The sequence below is a fragment of the Mytilus edulis genome, chromosome 12 (genome assembly GCF_963676685.1).
Source record: "Mytilus edulis chromosome 12, xbMytEdul2.2, whole genome shotgun sequence".
Classification (NCBI taxonomy): Eukaryota; Metazoa; Mollusca; class Bivalvia; order Mytilida; family Mytilidae; genus Mytilus; species Mytilus edulis.
In genome coordinates, this window is record NC_092355.1 from 14,790,504 (window position 1) to 14,817,907 (window position 27,404).

General features: G+C 31.8%; 1 protein-coding gene across 1 annotated transcript; it reads right to left on the reverse strand.

Annotated features, from left to right (window-relative positions):
* Positions 1-403: 403 nt before the first annotated feature.
* LOC139497276 (uncharacterized) lies at positions 404-26,900 on the reverse strand. The gene is made up of 11 exons (XM_071285457.1): positions 26,730-26,900; positions 17,862-18,056; positions 16,431-16,528; positions 15,878-15,989; positions 13,468-13,599; positions 10,821-11,003; positions 9,299-9,421; positions 8,216-8,272; positions 3,464-3,529; positions 1,494-1,569; positions 404-990 (listed from the first exon to the last, which is right to left on the reverse strand). Exons 1-11 carry the CDS (start codon positions 26,788-26,790, stop codon positions 510-512), a joined length of 1,584 nt encoding a protein of 527 aa, XP_071141558.1. The 5' UTR covers positions 26,791-26,900; the 3' UTR covers positions 404-509.
* Positions 26,901-27,404: the final 504 nt, after the last annotated feature.

Sequence of the window (27,404 nt, forward strand, 5' to 3'; positions counted from 1 at the left end):
CAAGACATCAAATAATGATATGATTACTCTATTTGAAGTCATAGTTCTAACAAAATCACCAAACATGAAGAGTAATCCGTTAACACAAAGTAGAAAGAATAAGGGAGTTTGAAGTAAATTAAAAATAGGTTTCAAAAGAGAAAAAAAAAATACGCTGATGAACAAACCTAGACAAAACACACAACTATATAGTATTTAGAAATTCAATTCTGAACTTAATACCACATAAATAAATTCGAAATAATTATTTAGACTCAAGTAATATAAAAGGGAAAACAGCTTGTATTCCACTTATTGGATATATAACGTTTTGTCATTGACAAACACACAAATGTAGATAAGTAGCACTCAGTGAGGTAACAAGACGAAGACAATTTCTTTATATTATAAATGGAAATTTCCATTGTCATTTATTTATTTTATTGCGAAAGTTTATGTACGTATTTATAGACATGAAACTAAAATAAGATTTTCATGGTTTCTGGTGAATATTACTGGTCCAAATCTTGTTAACAAGCCTGATCATACACGTCATGGTCTGTTCTATCGATGTGCAAACCTGAACCTGAAACGTCATATTCAGAGTATGTTTTCATATTTGGAAAGGAATGATCATACGTAGTATCCATACCTTCTCCTGTAGAACTTGTAGCAGTATCATAGGTGGGATCATTAAGATTGCGAACTCTTTCATTGCTGTCGTAGGTATTTTCACCAGCTTTTGGTCTTCGTCCATCAATTGTATGTAAGTGATCATACTCTCCATTTGAACTCGCTATATAAGTATCCTCTACACGTTTGACCTTCTGCACTTGTGCATATGCATTGTTTGTTTTGATAACGTTTTCTTTTCCTTGATATACCATTCCATAACCTTGATTGTTGAGTTGTTGAGTCTGTACTTCAAGACCGGTGCTTTTACCACTCGATTTCGTAAATGCTACATTTGTCGATGTCGTTGAATTAATATTCTTGAAAACTCCGACTCGCCTACAAAACAATATATAGTATCTCTGTATTTAAAACACAACACAATTTAATCTGAACTTAAATAAATTAATTGAGAGCCTGACATTTATTTGTAAAACCTGTTTAACTTATCCACAACGTAAATTTGTTTTTTGAAAGATTTTTATTTACAACAAAGAACAGCTTTTTCTTCTATTTTAGCATGTTGGGGAAATCATCAGGTTACTTTCCCCCCTAGTTTTTGGTGGGGTTCGTGTTGATTTTTCTTTAGTTTTCTATGTGTTGTCATGTGTTCGAATACTTGTCTGTTTGTTTATTTCATTTTTATCCAGGCTTTGTCAGTTTATTTTCGATTTATGAGTTAGACTGTCCCTTTGGTATTGTTCGTCCCTCTTTTACTAGTGAGGACAACAACATTGATATGATCTATCCGATTTGATGTATTCGAAATATTTATAATAAATAATACTTCCGCATCAAGGGCTACATAATATACATTCGTATCTATATCGTGTAGATTGTACCTGATTTTGCACAGAATAACAAAGACACCGGTCAGTAAAACAATGACAACAACAACAGATCCACCTACTATAGCTCCTGGAACAAATAAGTAATAGTTATGCAGATTTAAATGGAACAAATGTTGAATATACTAAACATAAATGACAATTAGACACAAACTGTCCTTAAGCTTTCAGGAAAAGAAAAAAACATAAGTTTGTTAAATTGCCTTATGTGAAGATTACCATTATAATCTGTGGAGCAAACAAGTTTCATCAAAAGTCGTTTGAATATATGATAGCAATCTCTATTGACACAATTAACAAAGAAATATTTTGATACGAGGCGTCTACAAACAAATTTCATCGAACACATGCTGTGTATGCGCATCCCAAGTCAGGAGTCTGTTATTCAGTAGTGTTAGTTGCTGAATCATGTGAATATCATACATGTACTTATTATACTACAGTGGTTAATGTTGCTGTATAGCATACTTGTTTCTTTCTTGTTCATTTGTACACAAATCAGGTCCTTTTTTTCCTATTAGATTCTTTTTGTTTTTATTTCATCATGTCTGAGCTTTTTATAGACCGCTTTAAAAAATGGATTTTATGTCGAGTGACCTGATATACAGCGTCACTGATGAGTCTTTTGTAGACGAAACGCGCGTCTGGCGTAAACATCAACCACTGGGTCGATGCCACTGCTGGTGGATATTTATTTCCCCGAGGGTATCACTAGCCCAGTAGTCGGCACTTCTGTGTTGACCTGAGTTATTATTGATATGTTCATAATAATAAATTAACTGTTAACAAAACTTTGAACTTTTGAAATACTAAGCCTTTTCTACCTCAGGAATAGATTACTCAAGCTTATTTGGCAAAACTTTCAGGTTCAGTTCAATGCTCTTGAACTTCGTTCTCTATTTGGCCTTTTTAACATATTTTGATTCGAGCATCTCTGATGAGTCTGTTGTAGACGAAACGGGCGTCTGGCGTAAACATTTTTTTAATCCTGGTATCTATGATGAGTTTATCTACAGTTGTTATATTGTTTGTTTTTAAACCAGGTTGTTAGTTTTCTAGTTTGAATGGTTCTACCTTTGTCATTTGGTACCTTTGACACCCTTATATGCCGTATTGCTTTTCTTATTGTTTAATGCAGGACGATAAACAAGGTGTATTTTCTTTTTAGCCACCTCTTTCGAAATAACAATATATGACTTGCCATTTTCATTTTTTTATCGCTAACTTACATGAACCTTATTTTTCGACGAAATTTGTCCTTCTTTCCAACAAAATAAAACAACAATTTGCTGCCTTTTTTAATTCTTCGTATCAATTTTGAATCTTAGTTGTAGGAAATAAACACTCAATAATAATTTTTTGAGTAGACGAAACGGGCGAATTGAATATTTATAAAAATAGCATCGTGTTTTACTTCTGGGAACGCAGGACTCATCTTGAATTGAATGTTTAGATACTACCTATTGATTTAAAGAAAAAAACAGTCAGAGGTTTTTCTCACTTTTGAATATATTCCTCTTAGTAACATTATACTTTCCTGAGCATCGTTAAAACAAAAATGTAGAGACTTTAAACATGTACGTCACTAATAAGTTTTTATAGTACTCATTTCAGAACAAAAACAAACATAACTATCCAATTTAACGAATAAAGTTTAGTGTCGGAGATTTTTCCACTTTAAATGTGTTCGTAAATGCTGATTTTCAAGTCAAACGTTAGAAGAAAAAGTTGACACCTAAAACTATTCTGTAAAAATGCAAAAGGGGTGACCGCTAATGTTTATAATATAAATCTGTTTGAGAAGAACTAAAAGAATAAAACGCGAATTTGGATACATAATGCGTAATTGATCTCTAATAGTTCTATTGCACCCATACTAACAAACGAATTTAAACTGGGCTTTATAATCTATAAAGATCCTTCTGATAATATAAAACTAATTTTACATAAAATAAAGTATTTACCATAATTTGAATCTTTTTCTGCATCTATCATGTCTATGCGGTAATTGCTTTCAACTGAAGTCAAATCTTAAAGAAACAGCGATATATATTCTATCACAAATATATCTTAATTAAAAGAAAGAAATACTGGGTAATTGTTTCCGTTTTTTCAATTCAATAAGGTTAAATTGTATGAAATATAAAACTTTATTCCTGTAGAGATTGGTCTGGGCATTGCTCAAATTTGTACTGGTTATGACTTAGCTGTGTTATCTTTTGTATAAAGTAAATTAAAGGCAATTAGGGTGTAGGACGACATTACTTTTCAATTCTGTTTCAGTAGATGCGAAGATATTCATAAGGTTCAATATGATTAATGTTCTAATAGTATTTACATATCCTTGTCTTTCAAATGTTGCGTTTGCACGTTTCTTGTTAATTTATATCAAGAAAAGCACTTCGAACACAAGGAATGTATAAAACTTAAATTGTATATACTAGCACCAGGTCGGTATAACTAATATTCATTTGTAAGTTCCAACCTTAGTATCATGTTTGTTTTCGTCAGGTAATTGATGTTTCATTAACAATCTTGAGCATTGCATACGTTTAGTATATATTTAGAATTTAGCAGAACATTATTTTATTATTTTCGGAAAACGTACATAGTTCAACAAGTGGTACAGTACCACGTGTTTGTATTTAATGCATACTAAGAAATTTTACTGTAGAATATCACTTAAATACGTTTAACAATAAAGGGTAAACTATGTCTAGTAGTAATATACCAACTTCACCTGCATATGGAATATACATTTCCCAACTTATTAGGTATTCAAGAGCTTGCAGCTCCTATTCAGACTTTGTAAAACGTCACCAGTGTCTGAGCAGAAAATTGATGAACCAGGGGTATGTCAAAGAACGTCTCGTCCTTTTTCTAAAAAAGTTCATCGGAAGATACCCAGAACTTGTTGATAAATATTCCGTATCAACTTCACAAATAATACAAGATGGTTTTGAAGTATAGATTTTGCGTACTGACGTTTGTTATCATCTTAATTACGTATTATAGTATTCTTTTATATGTCTTTTTTAGATATTCATTTGAAGTGACTCTGTGGTTACGTAAAACCACATACTTTGAACGGCAAAATTGTTTCATTTATTGATATTACTTTTACTTAAGGATCTTGACATACTATGAATGACTAAACTATTTTATTCAATAAGACTACTTTTTCTGTTTAGTCTGTTTTTTATGATATACATTTGACGTGAAACTGTACTTATGTATCCCGTCATACTTTGAACCACACCATTATTTTATTTATTATTATTACTTTTACTGTTAAATCTGGTTTTTGTTATATCTACTTTACGTGAGTCTGCATTTATGTATGCCGTCATACGACAAAATTATTTTTATGTCTACCTGTGCGAATTTCAAACGCGCAATTTCACACCAGTAATGAAAACCTTCTATCATTTGTGGGTAGACTTTACATAGATAAATTCAGCCGTATTTGACGTGAAACTGTACTTACGTGTCCCGTCATACTTTGAACCACACCATTATTTTATTTATTATTTTTACTGTAAGTCTGTTTTTTGTTATATCTACTTTACTTGAGTCTGCATTTATGTATGCCGTCATACGACAAAATTATTTTTATGTCTACCTGTGCGAATTTCAAACGCACAATTTTACACCAGTAATGAAAACCTTCTTTCATTTATGGGTAGACTTTACATAGATAAATTCAGCCGTATAAGAAAAGCAAAATGAGAATGTTAAATTTGATGTATGCCTTTTTGTGCTACTTTCTTACATTTGTTGTTTATGTAGTGATATTAAGATGATAACACAATATTGACTGTTGTACCCCTATTTTTGACATTTTTACTCTTTGAGTATGTTTGTTTTGTTCATGCATCGTTGACAATGTAATGGAATTTGATGCGACTGTCATACAAGTGAGAGGTTAAGCTAGCTATAAAACCAGGTTCAATCCACCATTTTCTACATTAGAAAATGCCTGTACCAAGTCAGGAATATGACAGTTGTTATCCATTCGTTTGATGTGTTTGGACTTTTGATTTTGCCTTTTGATTTTTGATTTTCCTTTTTGAATTTTCCTCGGAGTTCAGTATTTTTGTGTTTTTACTTCTTTCTAATTGATGAACACGAGCTCAAGGTTTAATGTATTTAATGCCAAAAAGTGTTGTTCTTATTTAAGTTATATATGTTGTAATTCAAAAAAGTATTAGCGATCATTTTAAGATAATACACAAGTTGAAATTCTTTCATGGATGTTTTATGTATATCCATACTCTTAATAGTAGTTGTGCTGTTACATTTATGGGACAGAAGTCGATATGTTCCCATAAACTCACCCCGGTAATTCATGAAGGGGGGAAGTATTTTGTTTTTATTATAACATAAAACTACATAAAGTTTTATTAGGAACATCAACATAACATTTATCTTGAGCTACAAAAAAGGAAATAACTCTACATGTAGTTTGATCACTTTGGTTCAAACTGAGTAAATTGTGCTGAGAAAGTGACGAATATTTTGAAAATATCGATATCGTGTACAATCACTGAAGAGTTATGATAAATAAAAAAAAGTATGGGGCAAATAACTCGCATATGGAAATAAAATTATCATAGATACCAGGATTGAAATTGTATATTTTACACGAGACGCGCGTTTTGTCTACAACAGAATTTGGTTTAAAGAGTGATCACTGAAAGCATTATTACTAACAAGATCGTCGATGCACAAGCTATCAACAGAGACAAAAACGACGTTGAAGTGAGCACCTATGTTTTTTTGAATGAGTCTGAAACGTTTACATATAATTAGAATTCCCATTTCAAAATCTTTTTTTGTATTATTATGAATGTAGCTAGACTTGTATCTATAGTTTATATTGACTTTGATAAATAGAAAATAACAATCAGTCTAGATGAAATATGCATAATTCGGGAGTAACTTTTTCAATTCATGTGTAAGACTTTTCATGTTGCTACAGAAAGTTATGTGTTCTATTATGTTGTGCGTTTTACGCTTAGTAAACATTACCGTACTAAAACTCGAGATATATCTATACAAAGCGTAAAATCAGATGTACATAAACAAAAGCTTTTATAATATACCTCCCACGTAAATCTATATGACTATTTGTGCAAACGTTATGCAGGTTTTTTTTTTTAAAAGTCGCAATTTAAAAAAAAACCCTACTGATGCATAAAAAAAGAAATCAATGCATAAGACATGTAAGAGCCCAGAAAAATGTTCAAATTAAATGAAAATAAAATTCCACAAAATTCCATCATTGCTTTTGATGCATAAAAGTAATTTCAGACCATGACGTCATACGAGTGAAAACGCTGAAGCCGAAGGTTTTTCCGGTACGGGAACCATCCAAATTCGGATAATATTAATTAGATGGAGTTTGAGGAAGGTCTTGTTTTATGTTTTATTCTTTTCTATTGCATTATTCGCACGATAACTGATTTTGGCAAGTAAACATAGCGGCTCCTTATTAACGAAATGGCAGTATTTACTGTGGTTCTAAAGGTGGCTTAAGAGAAAAAAATGTCAATCATGAAGTGGTAACGCTCAGGATAAATTCGAATCAAGGCTCATGCCATGTGTAAATTACATAAGGGGAGATAACTCAGTTATAAATAGAGATAACTCAAATAAGTAACTTGACAAATACATGTGTTGTCAATTTACCTGTCTTATTATGTTGCAAAAATGGAGTCAGGTGACCTATTTTTTTTCTCTATTTTTTTTACCTGAAAGCATATATTAAAGCTATCTTCGCATGTATTATCTGAAAATGTTATGGTGTAGTTGTTTTTTATCGCACAAACGTGGGTTTCCCATGTACGACCTACATGTATACAAAATCTGGCAATTTTGCATACTTAGTAGAGTGAAAAAAAGATCGGTGACCAACAGTTTTTATTATCATTAAAAAAAAAGTGGAATAAACTTAATTTTGATAAATGATATAACATCTATGGATTTTGATTTAGAAACCCCCTTCTAATTTAAGGAATCATTGTTGTAATTTATGGTTTTTGTCTGTCGTAAATTGCTTTGAACATCAACCTGGTCTTTTTTTGTCATTATGTATTCTTGTAATCCCGGTTTTTAAAGGTTACTTTTGGGGTAATGTTTTGTCAATTGTTGAATACCATGCTGTGATTTATAGTAGATATTTATAACGACAGTTGGTCTCTGAAGATGAGTTTTCTCCCTGGTAATCATCTCACCTTCTTTTATTCCTACATTGATTGTTGGTGTTTTAACGTCACGTTGAAGCGCCACATTTGGAATATTTCTAGGCGGCCAGTTTTTATTGGTTTGAGGAAGCCCTACGAAAACCACCTACCTTCATTGGTTAAACTGACAATCCGAGTCAATAAAGATCGTAGCAACCGAACGAGCGGGGTTTGAGCTCACAACTTTAGTATTTACTGGCCAGTAATTACAGAAGAAGAACTACTCAGACTACTTGGCCACAGAGGCCCCTTGATATCTTTATAGAAATACGGATTCATCTAAACAACATATGCATTAACGTAAATATGATCATTTTTGAAGCATGTTAAAACAAATGAATTGGGGAACACATTACGCGATTAATCTCTGATAAGTTCCATGTATTCATACTTGGACATACTTGTATTCTGATCAGTAAAGCTCATCAGTGAATTTTGAATCCGAAAAAACGATATCAAAATAAATGTTACCATAATTTGAATCTGTTGCAACATCTGTGTGGTATGTGTTTCCAACTTTAATTGAATCTGAAGGAAATAACGAAGATATACACTTTTTAACAGTCTACTTACTAAAGTATATATGTGATTTACATCTCCTTTACAATGGATAGTAAGATAAAATCCTCAATTTCTTGAAATAGTCTGGTGCGTTAACAAACAAATTTTCAATTGTATTATCGATTGTTTAGACCGATGGCGTTCTGCTATTGAACTGTCCAAAGTGAGGGAACATACCCAATCTACCATAATTACGAATATTCATTTCTGTTCAAACTTCCCTTTCATGTATATTAATAAATTCAAAACAGATCAAAATGAAATTGTATAGATTTTTCATTCAACATGTTTTAGTTATATACTAAATCTCACAGTACCAATTCAATTTGAGATGATATTGCGTCTATATTATTTATTCTGGACATTGTTTAAGTTGTACTGCTTATGATGTTTTTGATGAAACCGTATATACAATAAAGAGTGTAGGACAACATGATTTCATATCAATTTCAGTAACTGCTTGATAATATTAATGATAGTTATATTTGTATTTACACATCCTTGGCTTTGACAACATGATTTCATATCAATTGCAGTAACAGCTTGATAATATTAATGATAATTATATTTGTATTTACACATCCTTGGCTTTGAAATGTGGGGTTTTTACGTTCCTAGTGAAGTTTTATCGAGAACGTACTTCAAATAAAAGGAATGTATAAAACTTTCAGCTCATGTATTATCACTAGATCGATGCAACTGGTATTAACTTGTTAGTCCCCCGAGAGAATCATTAGCTCTGTGATAAGTGTTTCGGTACCGACTATTCTTAAAATATCACCGTTGAAATGTGAAGTATATATATATGATAAAAAAGGTATGAACTAATAGAAAATATCTAAAACAAGCAACAACTTCAAGTACCTGTCAAATGCGAATGATTAAATAATAGAATTTATTAATGCATACCCGAAAAAAAAAGACTTCGACATATAGAAAAAGAAAATTACCAAGTAAATTGATAAACATCGGATCATTGGAAAACATATTTACCGTTTTTGCAAACAAACCATTCTAGTTTTGTCAGACAATTTCGCCGATGTATATTTAAGATATGTTCCCTTTGATCAGTAATGTTTGCAGAGAGGCAAAATCTGGGTACAGCAGTTCTGTCACCTGAAATATGATTTGATTTCCTTATAAATATATGTTTATGATAAAATAGGAATGCTGGTCTACAGTAATAAGGACACATATACATAAACATGCGTTCTACAAAAAATATAGACACATAGAAACCAAGATTTAGTCTTGTTGTTTACAAGCATATTGTCGTTATATGCCTATATACTGATATATTATTTTAAACTAGACACATACACAGACGGTCAATGTTGACTTATCAATTCCTGCTTAAGAAGATAAAAATCCGAATGAACATATATCACCCTAACAAGAGTCATTATTTTGACCCTGAGACAACTAGTGTTTGTCTTACTTATTATAAATGAGAAACACCAAACATCAATGTTTAAGTCTGTATAATCATTCCTTAAATGAATACTACATTAAACAGCATATTTACATTGTTTGCATTGAATCATAAGCTTCATAAAATTCCGTACACACAATTGTACATTGCCAGTTCATCTGCATGTTCGACAAGATACATGTAGTAGTCTATCTGTTCGCATTGAAAAAGGGAAAAACTGTGGAACTGTTTACTCGCATATTGGTAGTAACCATATGTAGAATCTCTAAGACATTTCATGCAAATTTCAAATCTCGATCTTTCTCTAAAATAAGTTCAATCAAAACTTTTGGTTTGTCAACCCTATGTTCAACCATTTCAAATAATCAGAAATCTTTTACAAAAAACACAAACAAAGAGGAACAAATGGTCAATATGCGGGATATATATAAAAAGATGTGACATGAGTACCAAATAGATAACTCTCCATCCAAGTCACAATTTTAAAAAGTAAACAATTATAGGTATATTTTCTGTCTTCAATACGAAGTTTCTTATTGACAGCATTTTTGTTGAATTTGGACATTGACCTTTTCAACAAATTGTCAGCATTTCTATGGGAACAACATGTGTGCCTATCGAGTACATGCCGTCCTCTTCTTATTTTAATACTAGTCGGAGTTCCTTTAGAAACTTGTCAAAAACAAAAGATTCAAGAAGCCAGATTATGAAATATCACATTCAGATATAATAATGAGGTTCTTTCCATTAAAAATCAAACTTTTTTCTGATTTGGTTCCATTAAAATATCCACAAGTGAGGCGTTTAGCCTCCCATAAAATCAGGTTTAACTCTCCGTTTTCACAATAATAAGATAATGCCTGTTCCAAGTCAGCCTAGCAGGAACATGACAGTTTTGACCTATTTGTTTGATTTGTTTGAGCTTTTGATTTGCCGATTGATCAGGTACTTTCTGTTTTGAATTTTTCTCGGAGTTTAGTATTTTTTGTTTCTTTACTTTTTGTCGTATATAAATTCGAAACATTAAGCTTGTAACAATCAAATTAAATACTTTTATTAAGGTCAAGGCTTGACCTTGATTACCTAATGGTTGTTCCACTTCTATTTGTTCTCTGAAAATATTTGTCCAAGCACGTGCTGTCAGATTTTGTGCCAAATAGGTACAGGCATTTGAAGGCAATAATAATTTGTTCTTATTCCAACAGTTTTCACGTGTTTGATTCTGTGAAAGACTCCAAAAATGTGACGTTGACTGCTTTCCATCTTCTATATTGAAATAATTTCAAAACATTATATATTATAAAATGTTATAATCAATTTCACTAACGGAAATATTCAAATTAAGTTCAGAATAAAAGTCGTATATAACATAATACATTAAAAAATTGTGTTTCTTTTTCTCAAAATGTTTTAAATACGCATAGAACATGTAGAAGTATTGGCTATAAGCAATTATTCAAACGAGGTTGAAATGACCCAAAAATTTATCCTGTATTATTAAGTTAAGCATTATTGATTAATTTCCATATCTATTATAACAAGCTTATTTGATGAAAGTAATAAAATATAAAATCAAAGATAAAACGATTATTTTGTAATGCCAGACATGCGTTTCGTCTACAAAAGACTCATCATCGAATTAAAAATTTAAAGGGCCAAATCAAGCACGTAGTTGAAGTGCATTATAAACAAGATGTTCATGAAACAAGCTGTAACGAGACAATCATGTCATTGAATGCATTTTCACTGACGAATGCGTCGGGTGCCTATAAAATAATGATATTTACTAACAAATCATACGTCTAAAATTTGTTCAACACTTTTATCATTATTCATGTCAACAAAGTCAAAATTCATAATGTCTACAACTTGTTTTGACATGTGTCTTACGCATAGCAATAAGATATTTTAAGCTATTTTTTTAATTAGTTATCAAAGGTATTTTAAAAAGGTAGTTTAAAGTATTCGACGTATTGCAGAAATTGGTCAAACTAAATTATATTAGATTAATTCATATAAAATTGAGAATGGAAATGGGGAATGTGTCAAAGAGACAACAACCCGACCATATAAAAAACAACAGCAGAGGGTCACCAACAGGTCTTCAATGTAGCGAGAAATTCCCACACCCGGAGGCGTCCTTCAGCTGGCCCCTAAACAAATATATACTAGTCCAGTGATAATGAACGCCATACTAATTTTCAAATTGTACACAAGAAACCAAAATTAAAATAATATAAGACTAACAAAGGCCAGAGGCTCCTGACTTGGGACAGCCGCAAAAATGCGGCGGGGTTAAACATGTTTGTGAGATCTCAACCATCCCCCTATACCTCTAACCAATGTAGAAAAGTAAACGCATAACAATACACACATTAAAATTCAGTTCAAGAGAAGTCCGAGTCTGATGTCAGAAGATGTAACCAAAGAAAATAAACAAAATGACAATAATACATAAATAACAACAGACTACTAGCAGTTAACTGACCTGCCAGTTCCAGACTTCAATTAAACTGACTGAAAGATTATGATTTCATCATATGAACATCAGGCACAATCATTCCCGTTATATATATATATATATTTATAAAACATATGTAAGATATGGACTTCCGTGCAAAGAAAAGCAATTGCCATTGTGTTAAAATCTGTTATAGCGTATCACTTCTTTTGAAAGAGACGATTTAGTAATGGATTCGTGAAACATCATCACTTTTGAAGCGCTAACCACACGCTACCCTTTATAAAGCAGAAATCATGCCTCTCAAAAATCGTTGTGCGATTTTAATTCTATAACAACATGATACATTTGTAAGGACGTGTACGATGGATACAAATGTAAAGGTTTTCAGCAGCTACAGTTGTAGAAAATACTCTTGCTTCTTGATAAAGAAAAAACAGAAATAGTAATACTTTCATATCGCTACAAATCTAAAAAATAGAAGGTCAACATTGTAATTAGATCTGTATATATTGTTTTGGTCGGTATAACTATTGATTTTGTTATCAATAAATTAAAACCAAACTTAAAAGTATTGCTATGTAAATACAGTAATGACATTCTTCTTTCTATAGTCCATCGACACATTTGTTTTGACATCGCACAATGTCATGTTCTTCTCTGACTCTAAAAGACGTCTTTACACTAAATCAATCGGATGTTAGATGTGTACTGATTTATAATTTAGTCTTAGACAAATGAGCTAATTGTTATTGGCTTTGTACTTGTGTTCAGTAACTGCAATTACTCTCAGATCTGTTATTTGCGTCTTTTACAATTTGGTTAGTTTTTTTTTATTGGTCTCATGAGTTTATTATTTATTTTTTAATTTTCTAGTGTTACACTTATAAGAGATGTACCTTTGAAGATCAAACTGCATCTTCCGATTTTTGTCAGTTTAAATAACAATATAAAAAACCTTCGAAAAATGATTAGATTCTTTAATATTCAAGTATGCTAGAAACACAACTTCTAGTATGTAAGAGATAACTTTGTTACATAATACAAACTTTTGAAGTGATAACATGAACATTTCTTATACATTCATACATATTTGGCACGAGATTTTGAAGTAATGGATACCAGTAGTATCCCTAATAAACGCAAAACTTAAAATCCACCATAAAGTTATATTGATCAGTTAAAGAAATATAAACATAGGTTTTCTGTTGCTTGAGTACACACAACAATATAGTAATCACAAGGGAGATAAAGTATCGTTAGACCTACCACATAAACTTTTTATATTGCTATCGCCTGTACAAAGGGCTGCTTTCAGATATACGGCATACGGAGGAGTGCATGTCAATGTCGTACAAAGTCCATTTTCGGCTCCAAGTGTTAGTATTGTACCAGTATAAACTAAAATGAATCATCGACATATACATTATCCAGGGTTTCCTCTGGGCCAATTATTTGTTTTGCTTTAAAATTTTCCTTTTTTTTTCTACCCCTTCCTCCCTAAATAAGATGAGTTTGCTCCATTGTTGTCTATTATTATTCTCACAAACTCCCCAAACTTTGGAATAGATTTCTTCATAACGACAGTTTTCTTTTCTGGAGCATTGTAAATGAAAAAGCTGAAACGTAAAACTATGCTTGAAACACGTGTGTCACTCAAACGACTTTAAATTACCCTTTTAAACATGTGACGGACGCCATTTAACCATATTATTTTGTAAAACAATACAAAAAAACACCTTCATTAATTAATCCTTTGTTGTCGTAAGCTATAAAATGCTATCAGTTGATTATTGATTTTTTGACAAATCCTTAACGAGTTCAAGATCAATTTCGAGTATTGTCATCAGGTAAAGTCCGAAAAACCCGTGAAAAAAACAAGATGGTTGAAAAGAAATCGTTATATATATTTCTTTCGCCAAATGATTTCGAAAATTACAATTTTTAATCGTTACAATTATAAGTTTTTTCGCAAATTGCGAAAATGGCGCCAGCGGAAACCCTGCATTATCTGTTAAATAAAATGGTTTGCATTAATGGAATTATCAAACAGAATTTATTATGAATGATTCACTACATAGATATAAGAAGATTAGGTATGATCGAGCGCCAATGAGACGACTATCCATTCAAGTCATAATTTATAAAATTAAACAATAATGGGTCAAAATACGGCCTTAGATTACATGTTGAGTTAATCCATCGATATCCACTGTTATTAAATGACTTTAGCAAATCAGTCATAATACAGATAAATCATCATGTTCAATACATATGGCGTTGTCCTGTCGATAAATATTTTGAGTTAATATTTGCTTTTGGACAAAGTAAATACGGGAGAAGCCGTATTGACCCATTGGCAAATACGGGATGTTCACTTCCACTTTTAATTTTCTTACGCCTAAGTTAACTTTGAGCGTATTGTTATGCATAACATACGTTTTGCTATATGTATTCTTGTATTCTTATTTGAGGTTTTAATGTCATACAAAAGATTCAATGATATATGGTGTTTTGTAACGTCTTGAAACGGAAATATTTCTAAGCATGTTCGAGTACGACTTCTGATTATTTTAACTGTTTTTTTTTCGTTGATCAATCTACAGAATGCAGACGATTCTAGAGCAATAATGGTTTAACGGTCTGATTTATTCTTCCCAGGTACTTGTTATTTGCTAGAAACATGAATTGTAATAGCAACAGATTACTGTTATGAACTGGCTGTTTCTGTATTAACCCTGTTATAGATTCTCGAAAACGTGTTGAAAATGAAAACCAACGCATAGAAAGTGAAAACTAACGCGTTGAAAGTGAAAATCAACCCGTTGAAAGTTCCAATCAACTCGTTGGAAGTAAATACCAAATCATTAAAAGTAAAATATAACGCATTGAAAATAAAAATCGACGCGTTTAACGTGAAACCCAACGCGTTAAAGGTGAAAACCAACACGTTGAAAATTGTATATGACATGTTAATAACGTCAAAAACAAAAATAGAAGCTGCGGAACCGAAGCTCCTGGGTCCTTATGTTATTTTTGACTATGGTCCGCAAAATAAAAAATAAATTAAAAAAAGGGCCATAAGAGTTATGGTTCCGTAGCTACAAAAATAGCCACTCATAGTAATACTCTTATCATGTAGAGTCTGTGGCATCTTTTACAGTCAGGTTTGGTTGAATCAATTGTTTCGTACTTAAAACGTATACAAATAAATTGATATGTCGGCTGCCTTTTTATTCCATTTGTTTATAATTGGAAAGCTGAATATCAATAATGTAACATTCGCATTTCTAAATATAACGTTCGTGTTCATTCAAAATGAATAATGTGCTTTAAGTACAATTTCCGTCTGTAATTCTTTCATCTATTGTTTGAATTTGACAGAGACAAAACATTTTGAAGTACTATTATACATGATATTTCTTATCACAGGAAACATGAAGTGTTTAAAATTTTGATTTGCCATTTGATAAGGTACTTTAATTTGTTTTTAATTAAAGGCAGTCAAGCAAATATTACTACTGCTGTTGACAAAAAATTAGCAAAATATTCAATTTCAAAGAATACTATTTTGAGAAATACAGGAACCACATTCTGCTTTGATAATATCATACTATATTTTAAGACTGATTTTGCATAACTTGCATTTTAGAAATAAAAAGAGATAAAAGTTACTTACTATGATATACTATTACTGTTTTAGCAGATGATTTTAGGCACGATGAAAGGTTTGCACCATTATTCAACTGTATTTCGGTGATGTTTAAACAGTGACATGTATTGTCTGCTTTCTAAGTGACAAAAATGTATAACTATTATTATGTTGAATGAATTACATTTTTATACCCGCATAAGTAAATGTTGTGTGTTTAAGACATGGTAAAACTAACATAAGAAAGTCTACTTATTTTTTCTACGTACCATTTCATTATATTCAGACCATTTGTAGCACCAACATTTTTAACCCTAGGCAAAATGATTTTTTATCATATTCTCTACGACTTTGTGACTGATTAGAACTTCAAATTATTTTAAGTGAAACTTCATTGCTCAGGTAAAACCAAGCTTAACATGTGTATTTAATCAGTCTTGTACCTCAGCTCACTTTTTCGACGATTGTTTTAAAAATTTCATTTACTAAACAACACTGACTGGTGAAAACAAGAATGTTCCTTGATGATATTAAATATTATAATAGCTTGATTTATACAAACATGAGATGTAATATTTACATTATAACTGAAATATGCAGTTGAGCATTCATGCTGACACAATCCGACTGATGGTACGAGGCTTACAGTACTTGGCCGCATGCTCAGCAGAAAACAACCTACAATATATTTGATAACCGTTCCTATTGTTATTAAAATCTGTTTTATCGTCGATAGAGGTACCCATGTATCACATTTTCATTATCTTTTGATATAGTATTTGACAATAAATCGTATTGGTTGCTAATGAAACACAACGCACATACCTCCAATGAATACGCATTTTGCACCACTACTGACCTAATTCATGGAAACCAGAGGACTATCATTATAATATGTCTTCATATGCACGACGTATAACTGCAGTATATGGTATACATGATAATATCACCTTTCCAATTATCAACTTTTTATGTCTTTATCAGTATCATTACGTCTGCCCAATCGTACTTTTTTTACTATATCATGTGATACATTACCCGTGGACTCAAATAAAAGCATATGATCATAACGCAAAAATATACGCAAGTAAGTGATGAAGAATATGAGTGGCAGTTCGTGTCATAGGCGGTATGAACAAAAAGTATGAAACTTTCAACTCATTGGTTTTTACTTTCAACGCGTTACTTTTTACTTTCAACGCGTTTGTTTTTACTATCAACAAGTTGGTTTTACTTCCAACGCGTTGGTCTTCACTTTAACGTGTTGATTCGTCAATTCATACGGTATGAAAAACCAACCCGTTGGTTTTCAGTTCCATACCGTAAGTTTTGTTCTTTTGTCCGCTAATCAAAATGTTTGTTAGAAAGTATTTTCTAAAAAAATCTAGTCGTCATCTAACTATTCGGACAGCCTCCGGACTTTTATTGGCGTTAAGAATTACAATAGAAATGCACATTTCTTATATTTCATAGTTACCATCACATATTGACTAACCTTAAACCATACTATTTGTCTGTGTCTCAAATTACAAGAGACCTGTTATCGCGGTTTATAGTCGTTAGATACTGGAATATACAGTCGTCTAATCTGTACATTCATTACTCTGCCCTTAAATGCACATGTTTGTTTGCAATGTAACATGAATGATTTTAAAGTTCGTTTCATAATTGTTTTGCTTTTTTGTAGATATACACTTATCATTAGAGACACAAACGTTTGTGTAAGGCTGAGAAAAAAATGATGGGTACTATGACAAACGCTACATTTAGTCTGCTGCTGAACACTGGAACTCTTGAATGGAAATCTGGTTCTGTTATTTCCCTTCTTGTTAAAGACTGAAATGGTTTTCATATAATGCATCTAAACGATTTCAGTGTCTTGTCATTTTGTATAAATAGAATTTTGAGCACGAATATAAATATAAAAGGTCACGCAGCTACTTAGACCATGTTTTGCAATGTCTAAAAACATTTAATTCATAGTTAGAAACGGTTCAATAAGATAGCTTACCCAGGGTTTCCATCCAAGGTGTTAACGGTGTATATATACCCAACCCTATCCAAAATTCTTTACCATCTAGTTCAGAAATTTTACTTAAAACTAAAGGATCATTTTCAAGACTAGCTGTGCCACACTTATCACTAGCATCTAGCGCTGTTACTCCATATGGATATCTCTGAACTTCAAGTGCATAACAATCTTTATCTAAAACAATTTAATGTGAACATCAAATTAAAGCATTATAAATGTACTGATGAAACCATAACGATAGATTTTTTGTTATGCAAATTAACACATATACAACAATGTTCAAATAAATAAAACAATTTAATGTCACTAAATGGCTATCATAATGCATAAGTAGAAGGAAAAACAAGTATAATTAGTTATCAAATGTACCAGGATTATCATTTCAGACGCGCGTTTCGTCTACATAAGACTCATCAGTGACGATCAGATCGAAACTTAAAAACCCAAACAAGTAAAAAATGAGGGCATAAAGGACCCGAAATTCCAAAAAGTTGTGACAAATACGGCTAAGGTAATCTACTTCTGGGATAACAAAATCCTTAGTTTTGTCAAAAATTCAATGTTTTGTTAACTGGAAATTTATAAAAATGACCGTATAATTAATACTCATGTCAACACCGAAGTGCTGACTACTCGGCTGGTGATACCCTCGGGGACGAAACGTCCACCAGCAGAGGCATCGACCGAGTGGTGTACATAGTTATCAGAGGTACAATGACTATGATTTAATACGCCAGACGCGCGTTTCGTCTGCATAAGACTCATCAGTGACGCTCACATCTAAACCTAAAAGCCAAACAAGTAAAAAGTTGAAGAGCATTAAGGACCGAAAATTCCAAAAAGTCGTGGCAAATACGGCTAAGGTCATCTACTCCTGGGATAAGAAAATCCTTAGTTTTTCCAAAAAATCAATGTTTTGTTAACTGGAAATGTATAAAAATAACCATATAATTGATATTCATGTCAACACCGAAGTGCTGACTACTTGGCTGGTGATACCCTCGGGGACGATACCTCCACCAGCAGTCAGAAGTCATATGCTTTAAAAAAAAGTTATAAAACAAAAATACCGAACGCCTAGGAAAATTTCAAAACGGGAACTCACTCATCAAATGGCACAATTAAAAGATAAAAAAATAACATATTTAAAAGTCAAACGATCTGGTATATTGCTAGATAGGTATACACATTTCCTGAAAGGTTTAGCGCTATAAAACCAGGTTCAATCCACCATTTTCTACATTTGAAAATGCCTGTACCAAGTCAGGAATATGACAGTTGTTGTCTATTCGTTTGATCTGTTTTATCTTTTGATTTTGCCATTTGATTAGGGAGTTCAGCATTTTTGTAATTTTACTCTTTATTTTTTTTACGGAAAAAAATAGAGACTTTGTAGCTATCTGAACCTCTTAAATGGATGACGCTCGCATATAATTTCATTACATTTACAACAATATACAAGCAAAAAAAAGACAGACATAATCGGTAGAAATGACACATATTGAGGTACATCAGTCAAAATTGTAATCATAATCTTAAACCAGTATCTATGCTCTAACAAAAGTTTTCTCTATCTTTTCGGGAAGGAGAAAGTTAAATGGAAAAAATGGCGTGGTGATAGATTTTCTTGTTAATGCGTACAATTACAGTTAATTTACTAGTGACCTCTTGAGTAATAATTAACATAGTACATGCCTAAAATATGCCCCTTTTTTATGTTTACAAGTATAAATGCTAGACGTTGATTCAGAAACAGTGGACAAATTTAGCAATACATTGTTTTATTTGAAAGTTATGTCTAAAGTATCTTTAAAAGATCACAATGTATAAAGTGACCTTAACTACGAGACCTGTCCCATCTAGTTAAATCTTCAACAATATCACAAAGAAACTGCGAGAGGGAAACCATGATTAAAGAATGTAAACAAACTTGCTATAGTAGGTAAATAGAAAATAAATTGTTAGTAAGAACAAGTTGTATACAAAAAGTCAATTAACAACTGTTAAGGAATAATTTGATTAACAAACGGGGACATATAGAAAATATAAAAAAATGTCACCGCTCTATCATTTAACTTCACTGTCACGCTTTCCTAGTGCTTTGTTTTTATTGTGTTCAATGATCTGGCATACTTCTGCAACAAACTCGAAACATATTTAGTTTGCGACTAACAACTACTAAATATAATATGATATGTCGATAATACCATATAATTGTGTAACAAATAGAAAAAACGTGACTGCAAGACTTATCTTAATATATATGCATGAATTGGTTCAATAATGTCGATAACATTAAAATTTGAACAAATCAAAGTGCACAACCCTTCGGTCAAAAATTACTATTTGAAGAAACTTTAACCAAATCAAAGTGCACAATCATTCGGTCAAAAATTACTAAATTAATATAACATGTCTTTCATTAAATGATTGTGGATCTGCATAATATATAAAGGCAACAGTAGTATACCGCTTTTCAAAACTCATAAATCCAAGGACAAAAAACAAAATCGGGGTAACAAACTAAATTGAGGGAAACGCATTAAATATAAGAGGAGAACAACGACACAACACTAAAATGTAACACACACAGAAACGGACCAAGCATCAGAATAAATCCCACGAGAATAACAAATATAACATCAAAACCAAATACATGAATTTGGGATAGACAAGTACCGTGACACGTCTTATCGCAATGTGAATATCCTTGATTTTAAAACTAAAACATATTCGAATTTATTTTCTACATATATATGTAAGACTCAGATCGACGTCCGGTCTCTAATCGCCGTCCGTTCTTCAAATCGACGTCCAATGCTGACGTCACAATAAAATAAGATTCAAAATCGACGTCCAATTCTATCACCCTCTAATCGACGTCCAATTTTTTGCTTCTCTAATTGACGTCTGTTTTAATGGACCTATGGAAGGATCCAAACGCCGAGACTCAGACATTTTTGGACAACATGCCGTATTATACGAAAATATATCTAAAACAAATGAATAAAACTGCCGAAATTACAGAACTAAAACTTGAATTGTCCGAGAGAGGAGTAAAGACAGTTGTAGGTCAATATTTTTACGACCAAAACATAGTATATGTGACAAATAAAAGGTATTAAAACATAATTTTTTAAATGTGCTACCGATATTTACAGGTTGTAATATTAATTTTGTTGTAATGTAAGAGCTTATTAAAAAAACAATGAGATGTGGTGTGATAGCTAATCGGACAACTATATACCAGAGTTGAAATGAGGTGGATGTAAGCAATTGTATAGCCCTTTACCTTTATAGCTTGCTGTTTGGTGTAAGCCAAGGCTCCGTGTTTAAGGCCGTATTTTGACCTATAATGGTTTTCTTTTATAAACTGTGACTTGGATTGAGAGTTGTCTCATTGCCACTCATACCACATCTTCTTATATCTATAGGCAACCGTACGTCCTTCAACGATTGATAAAGTCGGCAATTAAAGGCCACCACGACATGAAACATATAAAACAATTCTTATAAAACTAAAAACTGACTAATAACCAAAAAATCCAAAAAAAAAAAAACAAATATGCAAGACATAAACCAACGACAACGGTGGACCACTAGACTACAGACACATAAAATTTCGGCTGGGTTTAACATGTTTGTGATCGCTTAACCTTCCCTTAACCTGGAACAGTGGTGTAACAGCACAACATAAAAACAAAATGCCAATTTATTTTGTACATTTTTCACTCCAGGTGTAAAACTAATGAATTTGTTGAATACTAGTATAGCTTACAGAGTTCAAATTATAATACCCTAAAAACAGTTGGCATTTTCTCCTTTATTTTGTCCATTGTTGAAAACTGAGTGTTGCCCAATATAAATGTCGTTTTGTTTTCTTTGTCGTTGGGATCCTATAATCTATATACGTATACTCACATGCCATTTATCAATATGCATGTATAAGTGTAAGTGCAGCAATTTATTATTTTATTATTCATTGATATTTGAAATCAAGAAGACAACAATAGTTATCGAAGGTGCCAGGATTATAATTTAGTACGCCAGACGCGCGTTTCGTATACATAAGACTCATCAGTGACGCTCATATGAAAATATTATAAATCGGACGTCGTTTTGGCAATACATGCTGCACATTGGACGTCGATTTGAGAATGTGACGTCAGATTTGGACGTCGATTTTAGGAACAGACGTCGATTAGAGACCGGACGTCGATCTGAGTCTAACATATATATATATAAAATATGACTGTTACCGAAACTTTAGAAAGATTTTTAGATTATAGTTTGATCATCAGATTTGTTTTCTCGCTTGAGCCGGTACGGCGAAATTGAGAAAACTCAATAGACAGCAGATGACCAATGATTATCTGTTTTTCACTATTTTACTTTTGACGACGTTGTTAATTTCATGACAACCGTCAAAAATGCGCCCTGAGTATCTAGCAATAATTTTCTTATATCTCGACTCCGGTGAGAAAGGAAATTATCTGTAAGTAAAATCAAAGGAACATTTAGTATAATAGCGCTGAACATAATTATAGTCATTCTATGATTTACTCGCATTAGATTTTCAAAAAAAAATCTGAATTTCTCAAAGTAATTAGTGACCTGACGCTAAATACTGATAAACAAAAATGTTTCATTTTCTTTCTTTAGGGAAACAATTTATTTTTTCCTGTGAAGTAAATGTTTCTTCATGTCTCGTTTGATAGCTTTAGTCACACTAATTCCAACAACGTATGATTTCTTTATATTTTAGCCTATAATATGATAATAAGGGAGAGTCGGCTTCTTCCGAATTATTGAAGGTCTCTTCCAGTCTCAAATGATAGACTTATAGATGCCTTTTTAGAATACATGGTTCTTGGTACAAAAGGTTAAACAAAAATGGCTTCTCCCAGTATACTCAACGTCAAATCCAGTTGACATTTGCTTAAATGTCATATGTCACCCATCATTTTGAAAAAGAATTATATGGTTTTCTCAAGTTCCGAGTTAAGTAATAAGTAATTCACCTTAAATCAATACATATCCTCAAGAAATACTTATAACATAGAGTCGTTATTCATGTCATTATGTTTATCCGTAATTTTTTTCCATTATAGACCAATATATGGCGTTGGCAGTTTGAGTACTTATATATCATATATAACATACATTTACAAGAAACAAGATGATATTAATTTTGAAAAAAATGGTCTTGAGAAAAAATCTCTGCAAATATATAGAAGTCAACCTGACTTTAAACAGTGGTGAATGTAAATAACTGGGTTCTAATTCAATTTAAGCTAAATGCTTATGGTTGAAAAAAATCTATCACTGTAAATGCCATTAAAGAGGATAAATGTACTAGTATTAAAAAATGTTATTTAAACGCTAAAAAATAATAATTTCAGAATGACATCCACCAAAGGAACAATACACTATGTAATATATATATATATATATATATATATATATATATTCATTTTAATTTTTTAAAAGATTTTTATTAACAGCATTATTGTACAAATTGAAAAGAGATATCATGTTTGTCATACAAAAATGTATATACATTTGGGCTGACTTTTTCTACAGATCTTCTGCTGAAGGCCAGTAAACATACGGTTTATCTGTATATATATATAAATTATACTACTGCATCGTGTGTGATACGATATATATTTACTATCTGTATATATATATATAGATTATACTACTGCATCATGTGTGATACGATATATATTCACTCGAGACAGTTTAATTTAAAAATTTTAAAACGCGAAGCTCGCGGAGAGCTTTTAATATTGGAAATTGAACTGTCGAGATTGGATAAATATCGTATTACACGAGATTGGTGGTGGAATCTGTTTATCTAATGATTTTCAAACGATATGCAAACTAACTTATTCCTCTTTTTTTTTGAATGATCTGCAAAAAATGTTTTTTTTTTTTATTGACGTCATTAGGCATGGTTGCCTTTTGTCATGCTGTCGCAATAGGAAATTTAGAGGAAAGCAAGAAAATTCGACGTCATAATCGGATTTTAACTAATGAAGAACTGAGATCAAACTAACCGCACGTTGATCAGATGTTTTAATACAATGGATGCAGAAAAGGGTAAATTGACGAACAATTACAGAAATATATAATTTTTTATAGATACGTCTGAGTCAGTGACAACTCTACAACAGATGTATCCATCGGATCGCCATCAATGATGGTGATACATGGCTGTGTACATAATGTATATACAACTCGTCTAAACATCAACCCAACGATGTTAGATCTGTGAAAGCAAATGTTTGGTTCTTCCCTCGCCGGGATTCGAACCCATGCTACTGTGATATCGTAACACCAAATCGCCTGCACTGCAGGCGTCCCGCTAGACCACACGACCACCTGGGCTCTCAAAAAAAGAGCTTTCGCTGGCCGTGTGTTACCTTTCTTCGTCAGTTTTAATCTAGCGGCGTACTACAGTACATGATATATAAGGCATGAAGATGTTATTGTTACAGATCAGCTAAATTATCTATAGTAAAGGATCCTACAAATTAATGTAATATACAGTCACAGAAAATAATTATATTTATAAGTACGTCTGAGTCAGTGAAAACTCTACAACAGATGTATCCATCGGATCGCCATCAATGATGGTGATACATGGCTGTGTACATAATGTAATTTTTTTATAGATATATATATGAAATTAAGGGTAAATTTTATGGTCTTTCAAATACCGTTTCGATCCCTAACATCACTGAAGAGACATACATTGTCGAAATTTAGATCTGGTGTACAAAAAAAAGTATTGACACCTTGTGTTTGTGGCATAACAACTTGGTCACAAGTTTATCGTTGTCTGTTTAGAATTAAATTTATATTAAGATCCATTCTGTTACATCTCGTGATCAATTTTATTTGGCAATCGCCAATGGCAGTCAGCAGGGTTTAAGAACATCAGTTGTTCGACCTGTTAGTCAAATGCGTTTTGTTTAAATATACTTTTTCACTTTTTTGGTCTTTTGGAAAATGTTGTTTGTGCTGTATTTAGACCCTTCTACAACGAAATTTGTTTTACATGCACACGTATAAAAATTGCGGTTTTTATCCAACGCAATCATAGGTAGGAACGTAGTTTTCAATTTCGACTCGTTTACATTTTTTTCGTTTGGGCTTGTATCATATTTTCCCTCCGGTTAATATGATCCGTTCATCCTATATTGACACCTAAAATTCAAGAGTAAATCTGAAATTGAGGGTAAATTATATGGCCTTCCAAATACCGTTTCGATCCCTAACATCATTAATCGATATTATATAGAAGCTAATTTTAAAATATTTAATTGTATGTATTATTACATAATTAAGCAATAAGTCCCGTGTTCATAATGCCATTTTTGCCGTGTAAGACGTGACAACAACAACTTACCATACAAATTATAAACGAAAAAAAATCAAAAACTACTGAATGGATTACGATGAAATTCGAACAGGTGGGATATAATATGATAATATGCAAGTTGTGAAACGGTTACGATAAATATCATGTCAGTTCGCATTTAATTGGCCGTTTTCGAAATTCCATACAGCTGTAAGATTTGAAAATCGAGTATACAAAAATGAAAGCAAGCACTTCGATATTACAATATTTTCACATAAGTCATAGAAAAGGTTCGGCACCTTTAATGCAAATGTAATTTTATAGAATTTTACGAACACATATTTATTTCTAACAAAGCTTCTCTCATTTTTTTTTAAGGTTTTTCCGTGTCTCCCTTAAATGTTACCATAGAGCCATTGTTGAAGATTTTTCAGTACCATTCTAATTTAGGGTATTTTAAATTTGTGACAGACAAATGAAATATGAAAATAAATGTTACTACTGAAATGTATTTTTTTAAAGATTGGTTTAAGCCTTCAATGTTAAGCAAACGCTAAATTTTCCTTCAATTTCCATGAAGTTGTCCATATCTCCCCAAAATGTTACCACGTCCAAATTGAACGTTTTTTGCAAGGAACGTCAATGTAACGTATACATATTTAATTTTCCATAGACTAAAAGCATTTGTTAGTCTTAAGCATTTGACACGTTCTGTTGAATGATATATTTTTTGGAGACAGTTTTCAAATATTTATTCAAAAATGTAATAAATCAACAAGAAATTTGACTTCCATCAGTGTTTTGTAAACCATGTGCTGATCTTAAAGGCGTCGAAGTTTTTGATAAATGATAAGTTTTCTATAATACCGAACATTTCGACTTTGGGACCTTTAGTAAAAGATATGTTTCTGCTAGTACGAATGTTTGTTGCATACACTAACAGTTATTTTCACGCATCGGACAAACTGACGCATGTGAAAAATTCTGATCCTAATTAAAGGACTGTAGATCACTTTTTAATCTTAATAAAATGAGCAATTTTAAACTGACGTTTTCTTTCCAAAAGCTGAGAATGAAATTGAAATTATAGATCAAGCAAACAGAGGATACATATACTGACTGATTTTTCATTCCATTGTAGAAGATTTTTTAATTTCTGCTTTAGAAAAAAAAATCATTCCAACCTTAACTATTTTTTGAATAACATTATATACAATTTAAAGCTTTTTTGACAACACTGTATATAACTATTGAATGAAACTTGTGTTGTTAAAGCTTTACATATAAGTTTACATGTGGTTTATGTATTTGATCATCTTTACAAAATAACAGTTATAACATACATTATATTTTACATATTTTCTTCTTATATCCTGACAATATAACCCATTTACATTTTTCCCCGTTTGAAGATTATCGATAATTTAAAAGGACAAATAAATATAATTTTTCAGTTCTAATGTTTAATAAAAGCTTACCTTTAATCAGCAATAGCCAAATAATGACAAGTAGGTCGTAACATGTAAATCTCAATGTCATTTTTGATTGTCAATTTATGTGAAAGTTTCAACACCCAGGAAGTTACAATAGTTATCTAATACGTGTGTTTGTTAATACACATGTATTTATAACGTTCAATAATGCAAACACTTCCCGGTATACATCCAACAAGAAAAAGATTAATTTTCCTTAATTTGATTGTTTTTTCCGTAAATATTTTTTCTTTAAAGATGTTTCCGTATAGGATAATCATGTCTGATTAGTCTGCTTGTTTTGCGTAAACATCAATTCATTTCGGCGATTTGTTAAATATTTGAGATAGAAAAACACCTCTTCACCGGGTCAATCAGTACGAAATATATCATATAGACAGCAGTCTTTTCATATACTGCTAAATGTTATTTGAGGCCATATTTCATTCAAACTGAACAAAACAGACTAGAAACCTCGACGATACCTGATAAGGCGATTTTATTGAAATCCAGGTGAGGCCAAAAGTAGTTGACAAATTGCCAGTGAGTGAATCATGCGCTATTGCAGATGTGTAGCTTGTAATAACAGTTATGAATAATTTCAATGGGCCATCTCTTTTTTCTTTAGGTCCAGGATTCATCATCAAATTTAAATACATCTACCCCTATATATAATGATCC

Bases quoted from the DNA above. Each gene is read 5' to 3' on its own strand.
- LOC139497276 (XM_071285457.1), bottom strand. From the start codon at position 26,790: ATGACATTGAGATTTACATGTTACGACCTACTTGTCATTATTTGGCTA. The intron at 15,990-16,430 runs GTAAATATTACA...TTTGTCACTTAG, and splicing joins CTGCATATTTCAGTTATAAT to AAAGCAGACAATACATGTCA. The intron at 13,600-15,877 runs GTAAGTAACTTT...GATTCATTTTAG, and splicing joins AACAGTAATAGTATATCATA to TTTATACTGGTACAATACTA.